General features: G+C 40.0%; 1 protein-coding gene across 1 annotated transcript in view; it reads right to left on the bottom strand.

Moving 5' to 3' along the window:
* Positions 1-6,588: 6,588 nt before the first annotated feature.
* Positions 6,589-21,949, bottom strand: part of LOC106852139 (visual pigment-like receptor peropsin) — a 30,236-nt gene continuing 14,875 nt past the window's right edge. The window contains exons 3-6 of the mRNA XM_014874566.2: positions 14,029-14,128; positions 12,563-12,667; positions 9,590-9,813; positions 6,589-8,968 (exon numbers count right to left, since the gene is read on the bottom strand). Of these exons, the coding sequence (XP_014730052.2) occupies positions 8,528-8,968; positions 9,590-9,813; positions 12,563-12,667; positions 14,029-14,128 (870 nt within the window). The 3' untranslated portion in view covers positions 6,589-8,527. The remainder of the gene's footprint in view (positions 8,969-9,589; positions 9,814-12,562; positions 12,668-14,028; positions 14,129-21,949) is intronic.

Genomic DNA, 21,949 nt, shown 5'->3' with positions numbered 1-21,949 from the left:
CTGGTCAGTTTGTTCATCCTCTGCTTGTAACCTGTGCTAGCACAGGGATTTACAGACCAACAGGAATGACCTGGTTTTTCTGTGAGGTGTCTGGAAAAGCTGTCTTTGCTGTGTTGATCTTAAAAATGAAAATGCTCAGTTCAAAACAAAGGCTTCCTATTGTTATCTGTAGGTAAGGGGGGCAGGACACTTCTGCCCTTTGAAGGTTAGGTAGGTCAGTGAGATACTGTGAGTCTGGGAGACCAACAGATGAGATAAACCTACTGTCGTGATTAAGCAGAAAAAATAATTTTAACACCCTTAATGACTGCGACTGCCTATACAATAGTTATTTTTTACTTTGCTTCTTATACTAAAAAATTAAGATAAGGGGTTTTTTATGGCAGAAGTTCTTTGGGTACATTCTGCTACTCAGAAAGCAATCAAATTCTTCAGGATTAGAGGCAGATGAGGCATATCATCTTCATCAAAACCTTTGGGATCTACAGCTGAGAGACCATATGTTTAGCGTCCTTAGACCTGACTGTGCCCACTGAACTACAACTGAACTTGCTGGGTGAATTCTATACCAGCTTTTGCAGATGGAAGCATTAGGGAAAAGTCTTTAGGTTATTGAACAGATTCACTGAGTGGGTCTTATTTGGATACTATAATTTTATAAGATCAGAAATATCATTCCAAGAATAGCTTGTGGCAATATAACTTATGTTGTTAGCTTCATTTCTATTGCATGTACTTGTAAAGTGGAGAAGACCCCAAAATCCATGCTGTCTTTGCCAGGGAGGTTACTCTTAGTAGTGGCTTTTGGATGTATATACTAGACCTATTCTTTCTGCTAGCATGGCCAATGTTTAAAGGGCTCTTTGTACAAGAACACATGAGAGTTAACCTTGTGGGAACTCCCCATGCTTTGCTATTCCATGAAGACCCTCCATTTTCATAGTAGGTTGGGTGAGAAAAAGTATTTGACAAAAATTGCCCTTATTAGGAATTGTTTTGGTGGTGTATTCACCACTGCTAACTTTCTGGTTGTTGGCTGTGGTCTTCCCCATCTATTGTCAAAGCCCCTCCCGATAATGCACGTTGGGTTATTATGGAATGTGCCAATAAAACAATCTGAAAACTTGGGATTTCTGTTCAACTGAGAATGGGGAACTGCAATGCTGCTTCTCCTCAGGTCATGGTGAATCAATGGAGAGGTGAGTGGACACCAGCCATTACAGAGAGCCAGTGAGTGGGGCATAAGTAAACAGGAGGTCTAAACTAACCTGAGAAAGACTAAAGTGTGCTGCAGCCCAGGAGTTGATAGAGTCTTCCTCTTACCTGTTCTAATTTCTGATGTCAAGCTTTTTGTCTCCTTTATCAGCATAAATACCAGTCTAGTTACGCCAGTGCTAGCCAGATCTTTTCTCACAGCCCACTAAGAGTCACATTTTCACTGACTTCCTGAGTCCATGTGCTTCACCTCTCCTAAAAACTCTGATTTCCTTCAGAAGTCAAAATACTTTAGACTTCCTTGTGAAGAATGTGTAGTATCTTTCAAAGAATAAGGTGTATCTGCTTCCCAAAGTGGATGACTCCAGAGATGTGGAATGGTCTGGCAATGGCTTCTCCAAATTGTGGGCAGACATGGTCTCATCTCTGGAGCTAAGAACTTAAACTTTTAAATTCTTGAAATGGTCACACAATAATGCTGATGTACTTGACTGCCTTTCAGCAAAGGAAGCTGAGGGCTGGATTGTTCAGGTAACATGGTATCAGTTAAGCATGAGCTGAAGCCCATTTTCTATTCCCTTTAAATCCTTGTATAGGCTGCATGTTATTTCATGATTGGCTATCTTGTTCTCAGAGAAGTTAGTGTTGTTGATTTCCCACAGCAGTTTCCAGTGGTACAAAACATGCCCTGAGTTCTCCCAATTCACTGTGTGAACATTAATGTGATATGAATCCATCAGAAATTTGTCTTTGGCACATGATAAGGCTTTGCCAGGTCACATCACAAAGAGATGCTCATGCTCTCACTTGTGCTGCCAGACATTATTCTTGACTCCACACTTCATTTTGCAAATACTGTGGCAGATGTGACACACAGAGGTGCCTTGTGCTTGGGCAGCTTGCAGTGACCTTGTACTGGACCCAGCAGAGGTGTCTCTGGCCACACATTCGCCCCCCAGGGCCATCCCAGCTTTGTTCTAGCAGTGATTCTTTCCAGGCTGGCTGGTGTACAGTGTCAAAGGCTACAGAAGGCTGTCAAATATCAGCCAGGGAGGGAATTTATTGCAGTGATTTTTGTAAGTCCTTCCACTCTCCTTTTACTAGGTTACATCCTATTACATAATTAAATGCTAATTGTTTGTTATACCCAGAGGGCTTTTGTCTCATTCACTGAGCATCAAAGAAGATGATTATTGGCACAGACAGCTGGTAGTTCTTTTTTTATTTTCATTATTCAGTGTGGCCCTGTTTTTTTTTTCTATTAGCAATGGGCTTATTACATTCCATTGAGTAATTTCCTCACTGTTCTGTGTTCCTACTGTAATACTACTGGACATTCTTTCAGTCTTATATTTATTCTTGTGCTTCTCCTGCACACCAACACGTTTTCAGTCTTGCTTACCTTTTATGATGACACATAAATAACCCAACCCAGAAAAGAAAGCCCTTTAAAAAGTATGTGTTAAATACACATGTTGGTACAAAGCTATAGAGAAAAGCATAGGTCCAGATGACAAGCTTCAGCTCTCTCCTGCAGTCAATGCAATTCACTTACCTCTTTTAATCTGAGTCTGGGTATATGAAGTCCTTTAAGAGTCTTCCAGGCACAAAGATTCTTTCAGGATCTGTGGATATGTGCATCCAGTAGTAGCTTTATTGCATTCTTCTGGAGAAGACCGTGCTTTCAGTTTTGACCTGTTTAATCTGTAATCACCTAATTGCCATCTTAGAGGAAGCAGGAATATCTACTGATCATGAGGATCTTAGAGGTATTTTTTCCCCAACTCCATAAGGTTGTAGCTTTTCATATTTCTACATCATCAGTGCAGGAAGGGATTAGGCAGTCTTTGCTGCAGATGGGAATTAGGCACTTCAGATCAAAACAAAACACAGAGCCATTTTACCCTGCAGGCACCTTCTCTTTGGTCTGCAGAGCTCCTGTAGTGCTTACAAAAACCCTTTGCATTTGTTGCTTTACTGAGAAGGTTGGACTCCATGTTTTCAGCAATTTGAGAGGTAAACAGAGGGACACACACAGCATTGCAAGAAGACTTGGTTTGGCCTTAAAACAGAGCCAAGGTAGAGTTACCAACCCTATTGTTTCTTGCCTGAGGTGGAACTATTCACCAGGGTAGCAGTAGAACAATATTCTTGTTGAACCCTCTCCTCAGGAAGGGGTTTTGTCTCCATCTGTCTCTCCTGAGGAAAGTGCCAAGCCATAGGCCATGCTTGGATGGGCACACTCTAGATCTCTCTTATTGTCAATCTGTGCAGTCAAGAATGAAGAATTTGTAGGCTGAAGAGAGAGCCTGCAAGGGGGTGCAAGCCCGAGTAGTTCACACTGTAATAAAATCACTGTCTGAAGGGAGGATGAAGGGTTTCTTGTTTTCTGGTCTCTGCTACAAGAAATACTTTTACATGAGTCATTAGATAAAAATGCATAACAGCACTGAGAACAGGGACTGGACTGGAGTAGGCTATCCCACTCCCTCCAACTACACACTCAAGTAATTCATGTTTGCATTAGAAATGTCAAAGCTATTAAGAAATGCTCTTATGTATTTCAATGTGCCAACATCCTGAAGGGTTTTCAGCTTGGCAAAAATGCTAGCAAGGGAAATGTGGGCCCAAGAGGTTTTCTTGGCATAAATAAACAAAGGATTATCATAATTTTTTTTTCCTCTCCCCAATCCAGAAGAGGCTATTTTTAAATGTGGAAATTGAATAGAAGTAATCCTGAACTAACAACTGTTTGAATTCTGTAGCCCCAGTGAAAGGGTTGTGTCAGTGACAGAGATGTTGGTAATCCACTTGCAAGGCCAAGTTGTACATGTGAGTATTAATAACTGCACTTCATGATTAATAACTGCAGTGATTTTAGTATAGTACTAATATGTTGATAATTATGAAGAATATTGATAATAAGAAGTAATCAAGTAAAATCTGATGAGATTTTAATACATATGAATTATGTGGCTATTAAGAACTTGCCTGCTGAGTGTACTAATCAATAGCTAATCAAAACAATTGGGAAATGGTTGGAAATTAATATGTAAAGTACATAAAAGCATAATTCAAAGGATCGCTTAAGGGCTTCAAGCATTTTTCAAGGTGACTTCATTATGCACATCATTTTTGCCAGGGTGTTTTAGCAATGTCAAAAAGGCTCTGATTACAGAAATGGATAATGAACAGCTAGCAAGGAGATTTGGGGTGGGTTCCTTGCATCTAGGATAAGATTTCTGTCTCAGATCCTGCTGGAATAAGACAGGAAATGCTGACAGCATCCTCCAAAAATGGTAGAATTGGTTGGCTTACTGCCTTCTTCCAGATGGTGCTATTGTTTTGGTGTGCCATACATGAAAACAACCCCAACAATTACAAAATCTCACAATGTAATCAAGGACTGATCAAGAGAGACAGAAGGAGCCTACAGGCCAGAATTTTTATGCCAAAGGGAGAGAGATCTAAATATTGTTCTCCTACCTCATGACAAGAGACCATTTGGATACTAGCAATAGACATGAGATCTCATTTGTGTGGGCTGGCACTAAGCCATTCAATGCAAACCACACTGAAGAAGGCCCAGGACTGAGGCAGTGGGAGAACTAGGTCCTGTTATGCAGCCCATGCAGACTGCCCTTCACAAAATGAGAAGTGGCAGCACTAGGATGGATGTCCTATGTCATGGAGATATGACATATAGCCCTGCCTTTGCTACACTTATCAGCCTTTGGTATTAGAAAAATGTAAATATATATATATGGGAGAAGATAGTTTTCTTCATCAAGGTAACCAAGGACCTCCCTTGTAAGACCATCTCAGATAGAGAACATTCAAGCCTGCAATTTTCCAGAGAAGCCTCCTTGCCACCAGAATATCAGTCAGAACAACAGCCTTCTCACACCTCTGCTGCTAAAAATCATCAGCTGTAAAAGAAAATCCGAAGCTTCAAGGAGCAGATTATGGGGAGAAGTGATTTGACTCTGGGACTCTCTATGTTGTTTGTTCTTCATTCTTGCTAAGTAAAAATCATGAAACCACACTCCCCTCTCCAGCATACTTACTCCTTGCTGCCTGTCTCAAGTCACAAAGCTCTTTGCTTCTTTCTGAGCAGCAGCATTGGCTCAGCAGACTGTGGATGCAGCAGCAGGGGCCAGCCTTGCTTGGGCACATGAGGAAGCAGAGACAAGGGGAGGAAATCCAGGATACCGGAGAAGTGTTTTACAAATGGATTTGTGTTGATTCCCACACTTAAAATGCTGATGTACATTTCCTTACAGTAATGGATTCTGGACCTTTTTTCTGCCTTTAGCCACTTGCTGGTGTTGTGGGTGCAGCTACAGGGCACTGATGCTTTAGGGCTGGAAGCTTTCTTACCTGAGTAACTTTAGTGACAAGTGTGCTCCTGCTGGTGCTGAACCTGGAGCACAAGCTGGTGTCTGCAAAGACACCTTATGAGACCTGTGAGACCAGCTGCTCTACAGCTGTGCAGTCCTGTGGTACCACCATGTATCCACAAAGGACTGCAGCTGTTGGTCTTGGACAGTCCAGGAAAGGCTTTTTCTTTGTTGTTGATTTCTAGTTGTCTTTCAGCAGGCATGAATCTTTTGACTCCTGGCCTCTTGCCCCCCTGCTGATCTGGTTTCCCTCCTTTTATATTTTTCCTCTGCTCTTCTCCTATTCTGGCCTTTTTTGTACTCCCTCCTCTTCCCCCAGTCTATCCTCATCATATGTGATCAATGGTGCATGAGCTATTAGAGATTTCAGCTGGAGTTTGGGGACAGTCATGGAAATGGTCTTGTCCTCCTTGCCTGTTCCATGTCTTTCTGTGTCCGAGTCTGAATCCTGCAGATCAACAGCATTTTTGCAATTTTCTCTAGGTATCTGTAAATTAGCAGAAACACAGGGTACAAGCCAGGCTGGCACTGTGGTCACAGAGTGTCTCTGGGCAGGTGTCTGGCACACCTGTGGCTGTGGGTGTCTCTGGGAATGCAATGGGGCTGCACAACACTGCTGCCTCTCTGTGGAACAAAACCCAAGCACTTACAGCAGTGAGAAGTCTTGGTCCATCATGGTTACTAAGGTAGATTTTGTGCTACACTTAGAAGCTTTCAAAACAGTGTGCTAGCTTTGGTTAGCCCAGCCTGGCTTTATCCAGCTGCTACAGGAGTTTGCACTAAACAATTTCATCTATTTCTTCAGCTATAGCATGCACTTTTATCTGGAAGCAAACTATTTACTTATTTGCTTTTAATTGTTTATGGTAATGAAATGGCATCCATAGCTCAAAATTTTCCACAAAAATGAATACTCTTGTAGTTCAGATCTGTGGCCATGAAAGAAAGCACAGTTCCCCAGTGTTGCTTATAACGTTTATTTGATTTTAACTTCAAAACACAGATGATTTTCTCAAAACAAATAGAGTAATGGGGGAAATGGAGGTGGGCTCTCTTAGTAACTTTCCCAAGAAACACATGTGAAAGAGCATGTTTTTGCAAAACAACTACATTTCAGCACACCCAGACAGCAAGATTTCAAAAGTTCGTAAATAGCAGAGTTTAAAAAAGAGTGTTGCTGTTTTTTTAAATTTTATTTCATTTTTCCCTTCTTTTTCCCCTGTTAAAGTTGCAAATGGCACTAAATGAACCCACAATTTTCATGGCTAAGACAGAGACATTTTAAAAGAAGTCTTTGAGTATGCAGTTAATTTACAAGATGGGGAATTATTGAAAATAGACCTCCTCATTTTGATTCTGTAAAATAAACTTTGTGATATAATTGGATATTGCAACATCTGGTAGTCTGGTAACTGATTCAGGCCTACATATAGCTATTTAAATCATTATCTTTAGTTGCTACTTAGTTGAGTTTACAAAAAAGTCACTTTTTACCCATAGGCAGGAAACAACACTTCCTTTAGAAGAAAAAGGGAAGTGTTGGATTATATTTTGTAAATACCTCTGATGTACTAATGATGATCCTCATTAGTACTCTTAGAACCTAACTTTTGTTTTCATTACCTGTACATCTCTTGCTCTATCTTCAGAGGAAGGTAGAAAAACAATCAGTTTGGAGACAAATCAATAAAATCAAAGGCCAGCTTTCCTGATTCAGAATGCCACAGCCAGGCTCTGTTCACCAGGAAGGTCGGTGGGGGTGGAAATAATTCTGCAAACCAATGAGGAAAATATGAAGCCACTGCTCAGACTACATTTCCTAGTAGAAAACAGACTTTTTTTTCTAGACTAGAAAATACCAGACTAATATTTTCAATATATTCCAACTCCTAGTCCTTGCATAGACACACACAGAGTCAGGCACAGGCCATCAGAAGATGCCCTATGAAGGCGATCTATGAGGACAGGCTGAGAGCTGGGGCAGCTTAGTCTGGAGGAGGCTTTGGGGAAACCTCACAGCAGCCTTCCAGTACAAAAGGGAAACCTATGAGATGGAGAGGGACTTTTATAAGTGATAGGACAAGGAGAAAAGACTTTAAACTGGAAGACAGGTTTAGATTAGATTTTAGGAAGAAATTCTTTACTGTGGGGGTGGTGAGACACTACAACAGGTTGCCCAGGGAAGCTGTGGGTGCTCCATCCATGGAAGCATTCAAGGCCAGACTGGATGAAGCTCTGAGTGGTCTAGTGGAAAGTGTCCCTGTCCAAGGCAGGGGGGTTGAAACAAGATTATCTATAAGGTTCCTTCCAACACGAAGTATTCTCTGATCCTATAATCAGACACAATCCCATGAGGTGGCTGTGGGGCCTGGGAGCCCTGTGGTGGGCACACCTGGGTACCCTGCAGGGGGAACATGGCTTTTTCTGCTACCTTGCAGCCTTTGGAGCTGCAGCAGCTCCACAGCAAGCTCAGCAGGGCCAGTCTTCTCCTACAGCCGTGGCTGTGAAGCACCACAGAGTTACAACAATCATCTATGGCTGTGACTGTTAAAGAGCAAAAGACATATTTGGAAATGTAATCCAGAATTGATAAAATTTGGATAGGAACATATTAGTTAATTTTGCTAGCTAATGCCTGCTCTCCTGAAGTTAGTCTTTCTTTTCCTGCATGCATGTGAAAATTAAATGTTTCTGGCACTGGGTGTGCAGCCCACATTTTAATGTTCTTTGGAGCATTTTGTACCTACACAGAAGGAAAATATCCCTTTACCATCTGATTTGCTTGAGTTGTATAGTCATCAGTGCTATAGCAAGAAACAGATGGAATAGGAATTAGTAAATTACTCAAGCACTGCTCTATATAGGGTCTTCCTGAACACAAAGTGTGTGTGTGTATTAAGCAGCCACAAAGCTTACAATCTATCACATTCAATATTGGGGTTGTTGGATGGCGTATCGAGGATACCAAAATACACTTCCCTGTTTGCTGGAGGGGGGGTGTTGGTTGGGCTTCCCACCCCGGAATCAGGGCTTGGGGCTGGGTGCATTTCTGGTGCATACTTCTCTTCTTTCTGAGAAGGCTGTGGCTGCTTTGGCTTGAGGTTTTTGAAACGTTTGAGCTTCACAGGGTCCTTGACTTCCTTGGCACAATGGAACAAGATGAAAATGTCCCTTCGAAATTTGGAGCTCATTCCAAAGTAGATAATGGGATTGTAGAAGCTGGCAGACTTAGCAAACAAACTGGCAAGGATGCTGGTAAGGTTGGGCACAGGGTGACCATAGGCAGACCATATAGAGATGACAGCATATGGTGACCATGCAATAATGAAGGCTGTGCAAATGACAATAGAAACCTAAAAGACAGAAGAAGAATAATCTTAAATCTGTTTTGGAAGATTACATCAGGGGAGCAAAACACTGAGAATATTAACTTGAACACTTGGCTGGGAAGGAGAGGTCTGGATTGCCCTGAGGTTATGGCTTATAGGAGAATATGGGCAAGCAAATGGTTTGCTTTGATGCAGCCAGGCAGACCTAGGAGCTACGTATTGAATTTTGGCATGGTAGTATGGCTAAGAAATGCCTCATCTAATGGAATGAAAATAGCTACATTCCCATATGTTTATATGAATACAGAGGACTTCAGGTAGACTCAACTAAACAGTGAGCAAACTGAAATTTCCATCTAAATTCTGAGTATGCCAAAATTCCAAGTTTTTGGGGTTTGTGCTGTATAACCCACTCCAATTATATTATTTTTCAAATGTGATATAGCACCAATATTAACCAATTGATGCAGTAGAAATTTTAAACAAACCTCCTATTCTTCACTGACTTCAGACTCTGTCACTAGAGTTATAAAGAAAGGAAATGCAATTGATTGGTTCTGTTCTCTTCTGTTCTAATGGAGATCAGCTTTTGGAAAGACGGATTTCATGGAGATGAAGCCCAGCTGATATGAAACCCAAACTCACCCTGGTGACGTCCCGCTCTATTCTCCTCTGTCTGTCTGTGGGATCACCCAGTCCTGTCAATGCATGGCTGAGTTTGACAGTGTTGATGATCGACACATACGAGAAGACCATGACAGTGACAGGTAGGAAAAAACAGCAGATAAAAATGGAGATGATGTAGGACTTGTAGATTGTAGAGAAGTTGGCTTTTGCCCAGTCTATCTCACACGTGCCATACATGCGATCTGGAAAGCAGGAAAATGTTGGTTAGCATTTTTAGAATATTTATCTGCTTTTGAGCAATTAATTTATTAGTTAGAATGCTGTATTTTTCTTCTGTTAAGCACTATAGAATGGATTGATCTTTCTGATTTAATGAGACATGACATTACTTCCTACATAAACAATTTTTCAAGACCATTTAGACTGTAAAAAATTTAATGTGTGTTATCATTCTGTTGAGTTTGTACTGCCAGTGTAAATCCATAATGCACAAACTGTTGTTTCAGAATAGGAAACTGTGACACTTTATTAAAAAAAATGTTTTATATCCTTGAGTGATAAGTACTCTTATTTGTCATAGTACTCTACATAGCAACTTCCTAAGATGAGCATCTTAACAGCATAACAAGGAATTCCATAGACAATATGCTAAATGTAAAAAGTCACCACTTATATAATTAAGCAGGAAATAAAAATATTGAGGCTCCTTGAGGTAATGGAACTTCTACTGCAGTGAAAGTCATGAGACTAAATTGATACAGCTAATGATAAAGATTATGAGAAGATAAAACATATAAATACTTAGAAAGATATGAGACCTTTGGATAAATGGGAAACACGTAGTCCTGCAACAAGAGACTTTTGAAAATGAAGTCAGGCAGATTGCAGGGTCTACCACTAGTGAGGCACTAGCTGATCAGGGGCTTAAGGAAAAGGCAGTGGGAATAACGTGTAGTCTCTGGCTCTACCACTTCATGTATAACAGTTGATTTCATTAGGTCCCCTGATTTGTTTGCAAAGATGTCCTGATAGAAAATGCGAGTTCTATAACTTTAGAGGTTTTTCTATGTATTGTGAATTGCATGTTTTTCTTTTTAAGTGGAAAAAGCTGGTCTTTTTTTCTGACGGCTATGACAACAAATTGAATTACAAATAAATGAAGCATGAATCAAAATTAGGTAAACCAAGTATTAACAGGTCCCAGAGATACAATACAGGTGAAGACTACATGATTTAGCAGCAGATCCCTCCCAAATATCCAGTGGTAATTTTGAAGAAAAAAATCCCTTAATTCCTCACAGGTGATAGGAGATTTAAACAGGAGGAATTAAATGAGCAAAAGCTTAAAATCTCTTTTGTGATTCTCATCAAAAAGAGCTTGGTATTTTTATCACCAAAAGCTCTAGATGTTGCTGTCTGAATGTGTTCTGCAATAGAAATAGATTTTTCTCTCCTTTGCCTTTTTTGTCAGTAGACCTCAAGATTCAAAAATATAACCATAAAATCTGGCTTAATTCTAGGTTTCTGCTTTTGAAAACCTTTGCCTGAAAAATGAAACCAGCCTCCAGATGACAGGAAAAGAAAATCCGGCAGATATTCCGCAAGTCAGAATTCAGAGCTATGCTTTCCCCCTCTGCAGGGACACAAACAAGTGGCTTTCCCAAAAATCAGTGGGGAATAGCCCAGGAACCCAAAATTGCTGTGGGTCTCAGTAGGGGGAAGCACTCCTGGAAGCAACCTTGAAAACTTCTGTCAAGGAATTTAATTCAGACAGGGTCTATGGAGGCACTTGAATGTCCTGACAAAGAAGTGTCACCCAAAAAGTCCCTGGTTCCAGTTTAAGGCCAAAACCAGACATCAGAAGTTCCCCCATAAATGAGGAGCTGGTAGATTAATGTAAAAAGAACACAGATCACCAGAAGATACACAGAAAATTACCAGTCCAAAACAACCAAATTTATGACACGTCCAGAGTGCAAAAATATGAAATAAAATTCAATCTAATAAGCAGTTTGAATTTGTCTCAAACCAAAGGTCCATTGAACCTAATATTTTGAGAATATTTTGGTTCGTGAAGGATAGAACATTTAACCAACCATAGGAATGGCTGCTTTTCTCACACCCATACTTCAAAGGTCCAGAGTTTCCTCAAAGCTTATGTACTTAGTAAGTAAGAGAATATATGCACACAGCTGCTTCAGTAAGCCTCCACAGATTTCATGACTTCTCAAAGAATGCAGAGGCCTACAGGATGCAGACAGGTAACTGCTGGACAATGTCAGTCTCATGATTTCAGTTGTTGGGACTTCTGTATCATTACCATTTGTTCCTAGATATTTGTTTTGTTGAATTCTTACAGGCTTAAATTGAGGCAATTTCTCCATTTTCCCCCATGAATAAATTTTCTGGTCTGTCACATGTCTTAGCCACTGAATATCTGCAGTGTTCACTACACAATATTTTTTCTCTTTTCCCTCACCCTCTTTTTTTTTGATATGGCTTTATCTTGCACCCTAATTCTTTCTTGGACTGTCAAACTTTCCAACACCTTTGAGTTCCTTTGCTGTGTAACTTTTCATATTTTCAACAAAATGTTTTGCCAGATCTTTCAGGCTTGTCTTATTATTGTTTCAAATTTAACTTGCTGGAACTTGGGTTCTTTGCTAGTTTCCTAAACTTGACAGTTTTTGAAGGATGTCTTTTGATAGTTTTCTTTATCTCACTGCTTAACCATGCCAAGTATTTCTGGCCTCTCTTTTTCCATAGGCAATATGCACTTGGTCCAAGTCTTTCCTGCGATATCTTCAAAAAAATCTCTTTATAGCTGATACCAAAGCAGGCAACACTCTGCACCCACGTCACGCACAATGAATGATTTCCTCAGTCCCACTGATAGCTGGTCTGGTTTATCCCAAACAGCAAGAAGGAAAGGTAAGTGTGTTTGTTAAGTGGAGAGGGGCCAGACAGGTACATCTGAAAGACACCTGTTACCTGTATAACTGCCCCAGCCAAGCAAGGGAGCTGCAGACCAGAAGAAAGCTGCCACCCAAATGAGGACCAGTGCCACCGACATGCTGCTGTTGCTGATGCAGTGACCTGCAATGGCATGCTTGGGTCAGAAAACAGTAAATAATTTTCAGAAATAGTTCAGAAAGGCAAATACATCTCTGAAACCCAAATGCACTCCTATACCACCAGCTAATAAGTAAAACAGCTATTAAAAAAAAATAAAGGTAGAAAAATGCATATTCATAAGAAAAGTTTGATTTTCAAAGTATCTGTCAGGCTCCTGTTCCCACTGAAGAGTGGAAATGAATGTTTTTTAAGCTGGAGATAACGGGTTTGCTGAGCACTGTGGAATTAATGAATTCTGTGTTAGACTTATGCTTTGTAATTTTGTAAAATGCAGGAAACAGTTGTATTTTGCGTAAAAATTAACAAGATAAATCTAAATTAAGGGGATTTTCTTAATCACATCAAGGTTTTTCCCTGTTAAAAAGGAGAAAATAGCCCAGCCTGTATTAGCCATTCGATACCAAAGATTCAATCTCTCCTTCTGTTTCCATACACAGTGGTTATTTCTTCATTTATGTCGGAAATATTTATGCATCCAGCAATTTCTGTTCCTCAACACTTCTGTAACGTTATACTGGGTACTTGCTCAGATTTACTTGAGATTCAAACATAAATTATGCACACCATCAGATGGATATGTGGTAGAGCTTCACAAAAGAGAAATGTGGGTTTAAAATATGACTTCTTAACAGGCAATAAATAGAAGATGTAGGATTACATCATAGCCAAACTCTATCAGCTCCAGCAGCAGTTTGTGAACTGAAAATGAACTTCAACAAGTCTATCATTACACCAAACTTCAGAAGAACTTTCTGGGGAAAAAATTACCTCCCTGCAGAAGTTCTTTTCACAGCAAATACCCTTTGTGCTAGTAAAGAGAAAAACTCATCTGATGCATGCCATGTACTTACACATGCTTTCCCTGCAGACATTGGTAGGTTCCTGCCTGAAAGATGGTGCAAGCCACTTTCAACAAAGGCATGAAAATGATCTGATCCCTGACCAGAAACTTCTCAAACATCATCTCATAGAAGACTGATTTTTTTTCAGTGAGATCCAGACAACGATGTGAAACTTAGGAGCAATTTGAGGAATTTTGAGGAATACAGAGGGTCAGCAGTACCTGTGGTATCTTTGGTACAAGGATGAATTTACCCATGGGGGCCCAAGCACACTTGTAATAATTTGGCTCTTGCTGGAGTCAACCCTAAAGGATTCTGTGAAATCATGTTTGTAATGTAAATGACTGTATTATGTCCTGGTTTTCAATGCATTTATTTTATATTTAATATAACCTGCCTGCCTGATAATAGTGACTGAGAGAAATACAGATTTGCACCAGGTTCAGTGAAGGCAGAAGTGGACTTGCCTTTATTCCTTACCTCTCTCAGGATGGCAGCCCTTGATATAGCGTGTCACACTGATCACTGTAAGGGTATTAATGCTGGCCAGGCCAAAGAGAAGTGTCAGGAAGCCATCAACCTGAAAAACAAAGCAGTACAGGATGTTCTGTTACTGAAGAGAGTTGAGGGGGAAAAGAACTACAGGAATTTCTCCTGTCATTTTCATGTTAATGAACTCAAAGGGATTTTCCAGAAACCCAACTAGCAGGGAATACAAAATGTCAGGTGCAGTTATCTTCTATAGGATCAGTGAGCAAGTAAATGTTCAAAAATTATATAAGTGCTCTGTCATGTACATACAATAAGTAAGCAAGCACACCCTTACATCTATGCTTCCCTTAAATGACTTGCTAAATGAAGGAGAAAAACTTTGAACTGGAAAGAAGAAAAACCCTGAACAGGCAAAAATGCCCTGGATGCAGCTGCCCCGCTTAGACAGAACAAACATGCAAACTGATCCTAAGAAATTTAGGCCAAAGAGGGAAGAATGCAGGAGGTGAAAGGCTGGGCTGAATGAGAAAATATTAAATCTTTTTTTTTTTTTTTAGGACCCCAAAACCCAAATAGCTCCAGTAGCTTGAGTCTCAATGTCTGGTGTTGCTGGTTGCCTGCTATTTCTGAAGTCCTGATCCTCATCCCCTCGCTGTGACGCAGGCAGAGCCATGCAGCTCTGTGCTCCTGCTGACATCAGTGCCTGAGCCACATCCCAGGATGGCCACAGCTCTGAGCTTCCCGTCCGGGTGTAACCAGGAATTTCCGTCGGCTGTAGCGGACATGGATGCAGCCATCTGCTAGGGAGGACTGCATGGCTGGGAAATGATGCAGGCCAAATGCTGACAACCAGTCCCTCATCTTTTTGGAATCTTGCGATGATATATTAAACTGTCCAGAGCAGAGGAGCTCTTGGAGGTGCCAGTTTTACACCTAGTGAAGCAAAAATATTAAGGAAGTGTCTCTGGATTGTAACTTGGCATTAAAATACTGAAATTATCGGTGGAAAGGCACATCATTACTCTACAGGAACAAGCTCTGTAGGAATGGGCACAACTCCTGTGGAATTCAGTTTATCCCAGCACTGAATCTGGGGCTTTAATCCAGGCTTAAAGCTAAGACCCTGGCAGATTGTATAAATTAAATTGGGTGAAGGGTTAGAAAAAGGACTGCGTCATCACTTCTTTCACTGGTGCTTTTTTCTTACTACAAGTGCCCTCATATTGACTCTAGATACTTCTCATTGCCAACTTTTACAGACCCACCACATTTTAAATGCATGCAAGGTTTGCTACTACAACAATCTACACTCACCTGTGCTCCGATTACAGTCAGCTCATGCTTGGTGTATGAATGCAACCATGTTTAAAACAGACTTTCTCGGATGTCAACTACTTGCTAGAAGCTGCACTTGGCTGAATTTGGCCTGCTGTGTGCTGTGGATGCTGGTGAAATATCAGGACATGTAAATGTGCTCTGTGTTTTTTTAGCCTTCCTGATGTAAACAGCTGCCTCTTCTCCATTTGCTCTAACAATGCTTCATAGATGCAGAAAACATAACAGCCACAATCTTAAGGAATTTCATTAGTTGTTAGATTAGAAAAGAAGCACTATTTCAACAAGGATGCAAATAAACACTTTGAAATTAAGTCTAAAGAGTTATGAGGTTGAATACTAAAAGAACAGAGCAGGCGTCTCACCATGTATCATAGGCCTGTGTTGAAAGCAGGGGAGTTTTTCTGAAGTAGATGTGTTTGTTTTATCACTGACAGATGTGAGCATTTTTCTCCTACCCTCCTTCCTTCCCTGATGTCAGACCAAAGACAGGCAATTATACCAAGTGATCGGTTCAAACAGCCTTTGAGCACACCTACAAGGGAGGAAGGTGGGTCTAAAAATACACTCTTGGCCTTTAAGATGAAGCTGTCACCATAAGAAAAAAGCCAAAATGTTTTCTTTGGAGTGATGCCTTGCTTAAAAAAAATTCAGTTTTATTTAAATCAACACAGTTCATAGGATTGAGCCATTGTCAGTACCACATCTTGTTTTCCCACCATTTCATACCAGCATTTCATCAGACCTTCTGCAGAGATGTTACCAGGACCAAATGGTTTGTAAATGGCTGAGTGGCAGCAGCTTCCCAGGGCTGCTGTCACTGCCCCTGTGCTGGCCACAGGCTCCCTGGCTTGGGAACAGGGGACAGCAGGAAATGCCATGAAGCAGAGGGAGCTGTGGGGATGACAAGGGCTCAGATGAAATGAATAAGAGGTAAATGGTGGCTCCCAAGCTGCAGAACAGCCTGTACAGGAGCCACAGCATCTGGAACACTTAGCCACGAGAGACCATCCAACAGGCTGCTTTGGGAGCATGATGCTCAGACCACTCTTGTCCCGAACTTTTTTTGGCAACAAGTGGCTTTTGAGCCCTGCTATGCATAAACCATTTCCCAGCAAGTTTGTCAATGCTGCACACTTTTATATCATTGTCACTTGGACATATGTCTTCAGAAGAAAACAAGGGATCTTCCTCTAGATATAGCCAGCATGCTTCAAGCTTACACCTACTGGATGTGGAGGAAAGATCGCTCCAACTTTTTCTGCTCTTGAGCAGACAGCACTGACTGTGGGTAGCAAGGCTACTGCTAGGCACCCAAGTAGGTAACAACAGAAAAACTGCTTTAACACAGTCCCAGTTTCTACAGACACAGATTAATATCTGCAGGTTACAAAAACATGTGATAATATCAGTTTTTCTGCATCTTTAAAAATCTATGGAATGACAGCCAAGGAAATACTAGAATATTAAATAACATTTAATTACTTTGGAAGATTGATGCTCTTCTCTTTACACAGTTCTCGTTTTCCTTTTATTCTACCCCCCAGCCAGATTCTTCCTTCCATAGTCATAATATTTCCTCCATTTTTGTGTAATGTAATTTTGTCCTTCCTATTATTAATTATGATAAATAGCAACAGCGTTAACAGGCAATAATGAATTCTGACATGAACACCAAGTTGATTGCATGGTAATTTTAATACACCAGCTTTCCTTTTTATCCAATAAGAAGCAGGCGTAGATGAGCAATTTTAAAAGCTTTTTTCTCAGTGCTGTAGCAGCATTATTCCCTTGGCTATATAGATAGCATGGAAGGTGCTCATTATCTTTATGCTGCCTGGAAGCTAAGACACAACTGAAGAAGAAATTGTGGTTTATTTCTGCTTTGTACTTTTTTGCCTGACTTTAAATCTCACTAATGGTCTTGGAGCACTATTTACAACCCACAATACATAGAGCCCCTACTGCATGCAAATTCATTTACTTCAACACAGGGTGAGTTAGGAATCCCAAATGCACTATGAAATTTTTAGCTGTGAGCTTGGGTGTGCCACTTTTACTACCTTTAATACTTATGAATCCCTACTGATTCATAAGGGTTGTCTTCATTTAAAGCAGAGTAAAATATAACCTATTGTTCTTATTATTGGATTAATCAAGGTTTAATTGCACAGAAGCAGATTGCCAAAATAGTTATTACATTTCACTTTGGGCCAAAACATTGATCTTACCAGCCACAAAAGCTGCCTCACTCCCTCCTCTGGCCAACTGCTAAATCAGTTGCAATTTCCCAAAGCCTGTTTGTTTCCCTTCAGAACCACAGCATACTGTATTTTTCTTCTGTTGAAAATGAGATAATAAATATGCAAAGAAAAGCATAAACATCAAACAGGGATTGTTTGCCCACAGCATATACTTAAAGTTGCCACAATAAGCTCTCTCAGAATTACTATTTCTTAAAATACAGATCAGATTATTCTGAGATCATAATGTAAATAGATAATGGCAATAATCCTCATTCGACCTCAATAAATGAAATAGCGCTTAAATCAATCTTCAAGAAACACATTTTTCAAGCAATTGTAGATACCTTTGAATAGGTACTTTAAAATTTAAAAACTTAATTTTAAATTTAACAATTTCTTAACGTTTGAGGTAAATGCAAAAATATTCCACTTGAGTCTGATGACAACATATTCCTCCCATCTCTCAACTATACTATGATGTGTCAATCGGACTACAGTAACTCTTTAGTCACAGAAGTTCTAGAAGAACTACTGAGTTCAGTAATCAAAATTAGTCTTCACAGAAGACTACTTAAAACTCACAATGCATAGTGTTCCTAAAGCACTCAGTTTCTTTGAGATTTTCTACAAATACAGGAGGTGAAAGAGACCATTTACTACAGTTCCCACAACAGCTTTCGCTCATGAGACATTGTTCTGGTATGTTTGCATTCTACCTTTTAAAATGTCTCAGTAGGCTTCAAGGGTAGTTGTGCTTAGAGGTAGTGGCATTAACCCAAGCCATTAGAGGCCTCTGACACAAATGCCACTCCATGTATAAGTAAACAATGAGAATCGATATGCTACAGGATTAGAGAGTTTAAACCATTAAGTGAGAGCATCAGACATTCAGTATTTTGCACTCAAAAGGTGATTAAATCTTTCTGTGGATGGCATATATTCTAAAGATAGAAAAATATGAATGCAGCATTTAGACTGTACTATTATGTGTCCAGATATGTAATTATACTAATTATACTATATAGGTAATGTATGTCCAGTGCCACTATTAATATATGCAGGTCAAGTTTTGGCTTTACGAAACCTGGGGAACCCAGTTTCATCTACCAGGTTAATCAATTGAGGTTCAAGGTATACTTACTTTGGGCTGACCTTTAGCTAGCAGCCTCTCAGGCCACAATTTCTACTCCTAGTTGTACCTGCCCCTATCAAGGAGCACATCTATAAATGCAACAACTCCACCATCGGGGGGGATGCCCTTGAGGGCACGGCATTTAATGAGCAGATAGAAATTGCTTGCAGAATTTCCTTACACAGAATAATCAGATAATAATCTCACTTCAAATACTCCATCTCCAAGTGCTTGGGAACACCTGCTTTCTGGAAGGTTATGTGCCTCTCATGTCCCCCCATGAAGAATAAATGGGGAGCATGTAGTTCATACCACCAGATGATCCAGAAATGGAAAGATTCCCATCTTCAGGTTAAATTATGAATTGCCATTGTCTTTCTGTGAATTAGTGTAGAGTGAAATTAGGAAGCACTAGATAGGAAAATTTAGCATTGCCCTTTGGGAACATATGTGCTACACTATAAAATTCTTTTCAGTGGGTCTGAGCCAAAACTCCTCTCCATTTCAGTGATGTTAGTTCACAGTCTACTTGTTTGCTGTTAGCATCACCATTAATGCAAACAAAAAAATACACAGATAAAAGAAGAGTCACCTGTCTCATCTTTACATTACCACAGAAGGCAAGACTTGGCTTTGTGGCCTGTAGATAACTGAGATCCATGAACATCAGATTAGAATCACACTTTTGTTTTCCAAGTATTTTCTTTTACGTTTCAGAATATAATGTTTATTGTTTCTCGAGGTTTACACACCTCAACGGAATGAGAGGTCCCACTGTTCATGGACTTTGCTAGGATAGCCCAGAGACTGCAAGTGACCTTTCACATTCTCCAAAGTACAGTCATCTGTGCTGCTTCCCAAAAAGAAGGAATCTGCTTACATAGCCACCCTCAGGTTTATACGAGGACATCTCTGACTGAACTTGCTCTGCTCATGAAGGTCCTAGGCAAAAGACAGGGCAGGTTAATGATGGTACCATCTTGGCCTTAAGTGGCCAAGACAGGAACAGGTTATTTTCCTGAAAACCTGAAAAAACTGTATGGCTACTAGCAGATCTCCTCTTAGGTTAATACTCTTGTCCCCTATGGATCCTGTACGAAAAGAAAAGGAGAGTCACAAGCATTTCCAAGGAGTTTTAGTAGACAAGGGAGAGCATAGAAGGAAGTGTAAAAGATACAGCTTATTCTTGGCCTTGGAGAGCGATTTGGAAACCCACCAGATGCAACATCATCCGTTTCTGCAGGGCCAGTGGTGTGGAAATTCTGGATGTCATGTCATATATAACCCATTGCAAGCAGCAGTCATCTTGTCATTGATTCACTCAGCACAAGACCTAGGTCAGGACCTGATTTACTTCCCAAGCACTATCAGTGTACTCAACTAATGGAAAATATTTTTGTGATAGAGAAGATGAGTAAATGTCAGATAGAACTATATAAGGTATTTACAAATTTTATCAGAGTGATATTTTAATTTCAGATGAAATTTTGCTTAAAAGCCTGTGAGAGGATGTAGCACACAGAGAGGAGTCAGAAGAATATGATTTGTTGAGCCCTATGGTGAGAAGATCTTGGATAATGATGGACAGCATTTTTTGAAAGAAAACATTTAATATCTTAGACATCAGCACAGAAGGCTACTATTTTCCACATAGAGAAATAAGAAAAGGGTATTTCAAAGCCCTCTGGGAGGAAAAGCGAGTACAGAAATCAAAGCTTAGGCTTTGTAAATTCCTGGTTCTGTAGGACCACTCTCAGGCAACAAATGCCCAATCTAGGCAGCAGTGTGTGGTTTGACACTGTCACAGCAGGGGCTACATCACTCTTGTTAAACAAGGAAACAGATAGTTTGGGCATTCATAATTTTTCACTACCAAATATTTAACTTACCTAATTAGTAGCAATTGACTGCAGAAATAATAATTTAGAGGAAAATGAAGGAGAATTGATGACTAATGAAAACTGGCGGAACTTCCCTGAAGTCACATTAGTTACACTGAAATGATCTTCTATGTTGCTAATGATTCTGTTTGTGCAAAAGCAGTCTTTCCCCCCTTCCCTGCAGATGAAGTATTTTTCTCATTAAAATTCAGCTCACAGATGTCTACATGAGTTGCCTTTACCTCTTTGACTGCAATGTGTATGCTCTGGATTATATGAAGGCAGACCAGAAATAAAGAAATAGGGAAGACTAGTACCTCTGCAACTTTATATTTCAGTATCCAAATCTCAGGTAGGCAAGGAAACACGAAGGGGGATACATTCTTGTGTTCCTAATTGAGATATAAATTTGTTTCAGAAAAAGTGAAGGAAAAAAATGAATGGATGATGGAGCAATGAGAATGAGTGGTTAAGCTGGAACAAGTCTGACGTTCAATGGGTACAGACATTTGGCAGAATTGGCTGTCTGTCATTTCCCTCAGCAATCTCCCCAGCAGCAGTGATGGGAAGGCAGTAAAAAGAAAACTTGCAAGGTTCAGTTTTGGCTCTTCCCATCTGACATTGCTTTTATTGCTGGATTTCACAGGGACTGTGGAGCTACCACTAGTCTTTCATCTCCCCAGAATGTGAGAGAGTACCACTCTTCATAAGTAATGTGTAAACACTTTCTTGGTATTTATAAAACACATAAAATGACTAACAAAGTCAAGAGAGTCAATAGTCTAGCTAAATAAACAATTAGTTGTTTTGATGAGTTATATTAAATGGACGGAAATCAATGTTCTCCAAATTTACTCTATTTATAAGAACATAAATGCCTTTAGGGTTTCTGATTTATCAGACAATTTACAAAAGATTTTGCTGAAAGAGGAAAGTATTAATCCTCTGCTTCCTCCTCAGACAAGATTTAGCAATATTTTACAGTCTGTGTATAGGAAAAGAGATAAATACATGTTCTGAGAAAGCAAATGGTATTAATAAAATACAAAAGAATTTATTCAAGATTAAAAGCCTTTCCCTCAAAACTTCTGAAAAGAGCCCATGTGTTTTCATCATACTTTTCTCAGCACTTCCTACAGTTGCAATTTTTTGTGTGTGTTTCAGATATTCAGTTCTAATATTTACAAAGTGTGGACATTATTTCTCCTCAGAAATGTCATGATCGGGCCCTAGATATTTAATAAAGCACAAAATAGTGAGGTTTTCTTGGTGCTAGCAAGAGAGAGTGGCTGGAAGTTGAATCCCCTAAAAGGGGC

Source organism: Sturnus vulgaris, chromosome 3 (assembly GCF_052056855.1).
Source record: "Sturnus vulgaris isolate bStuVul1 chromosome 3, bStuVul1.hap1, whole genome shotgun sequence".
In the NCBI taxonomy this organism is placed as follows: domain Eukaryota; kingdom Metazoa; phylum Chordata; class Aves; order Passeriformes; family Sturnidae; genus Sturnus; species Sturnus vulgaris.
Note: the sequence above shows the minus strand (reverse complement) of the source record. Positions and strands in the feature narration are given on the sequence as shown.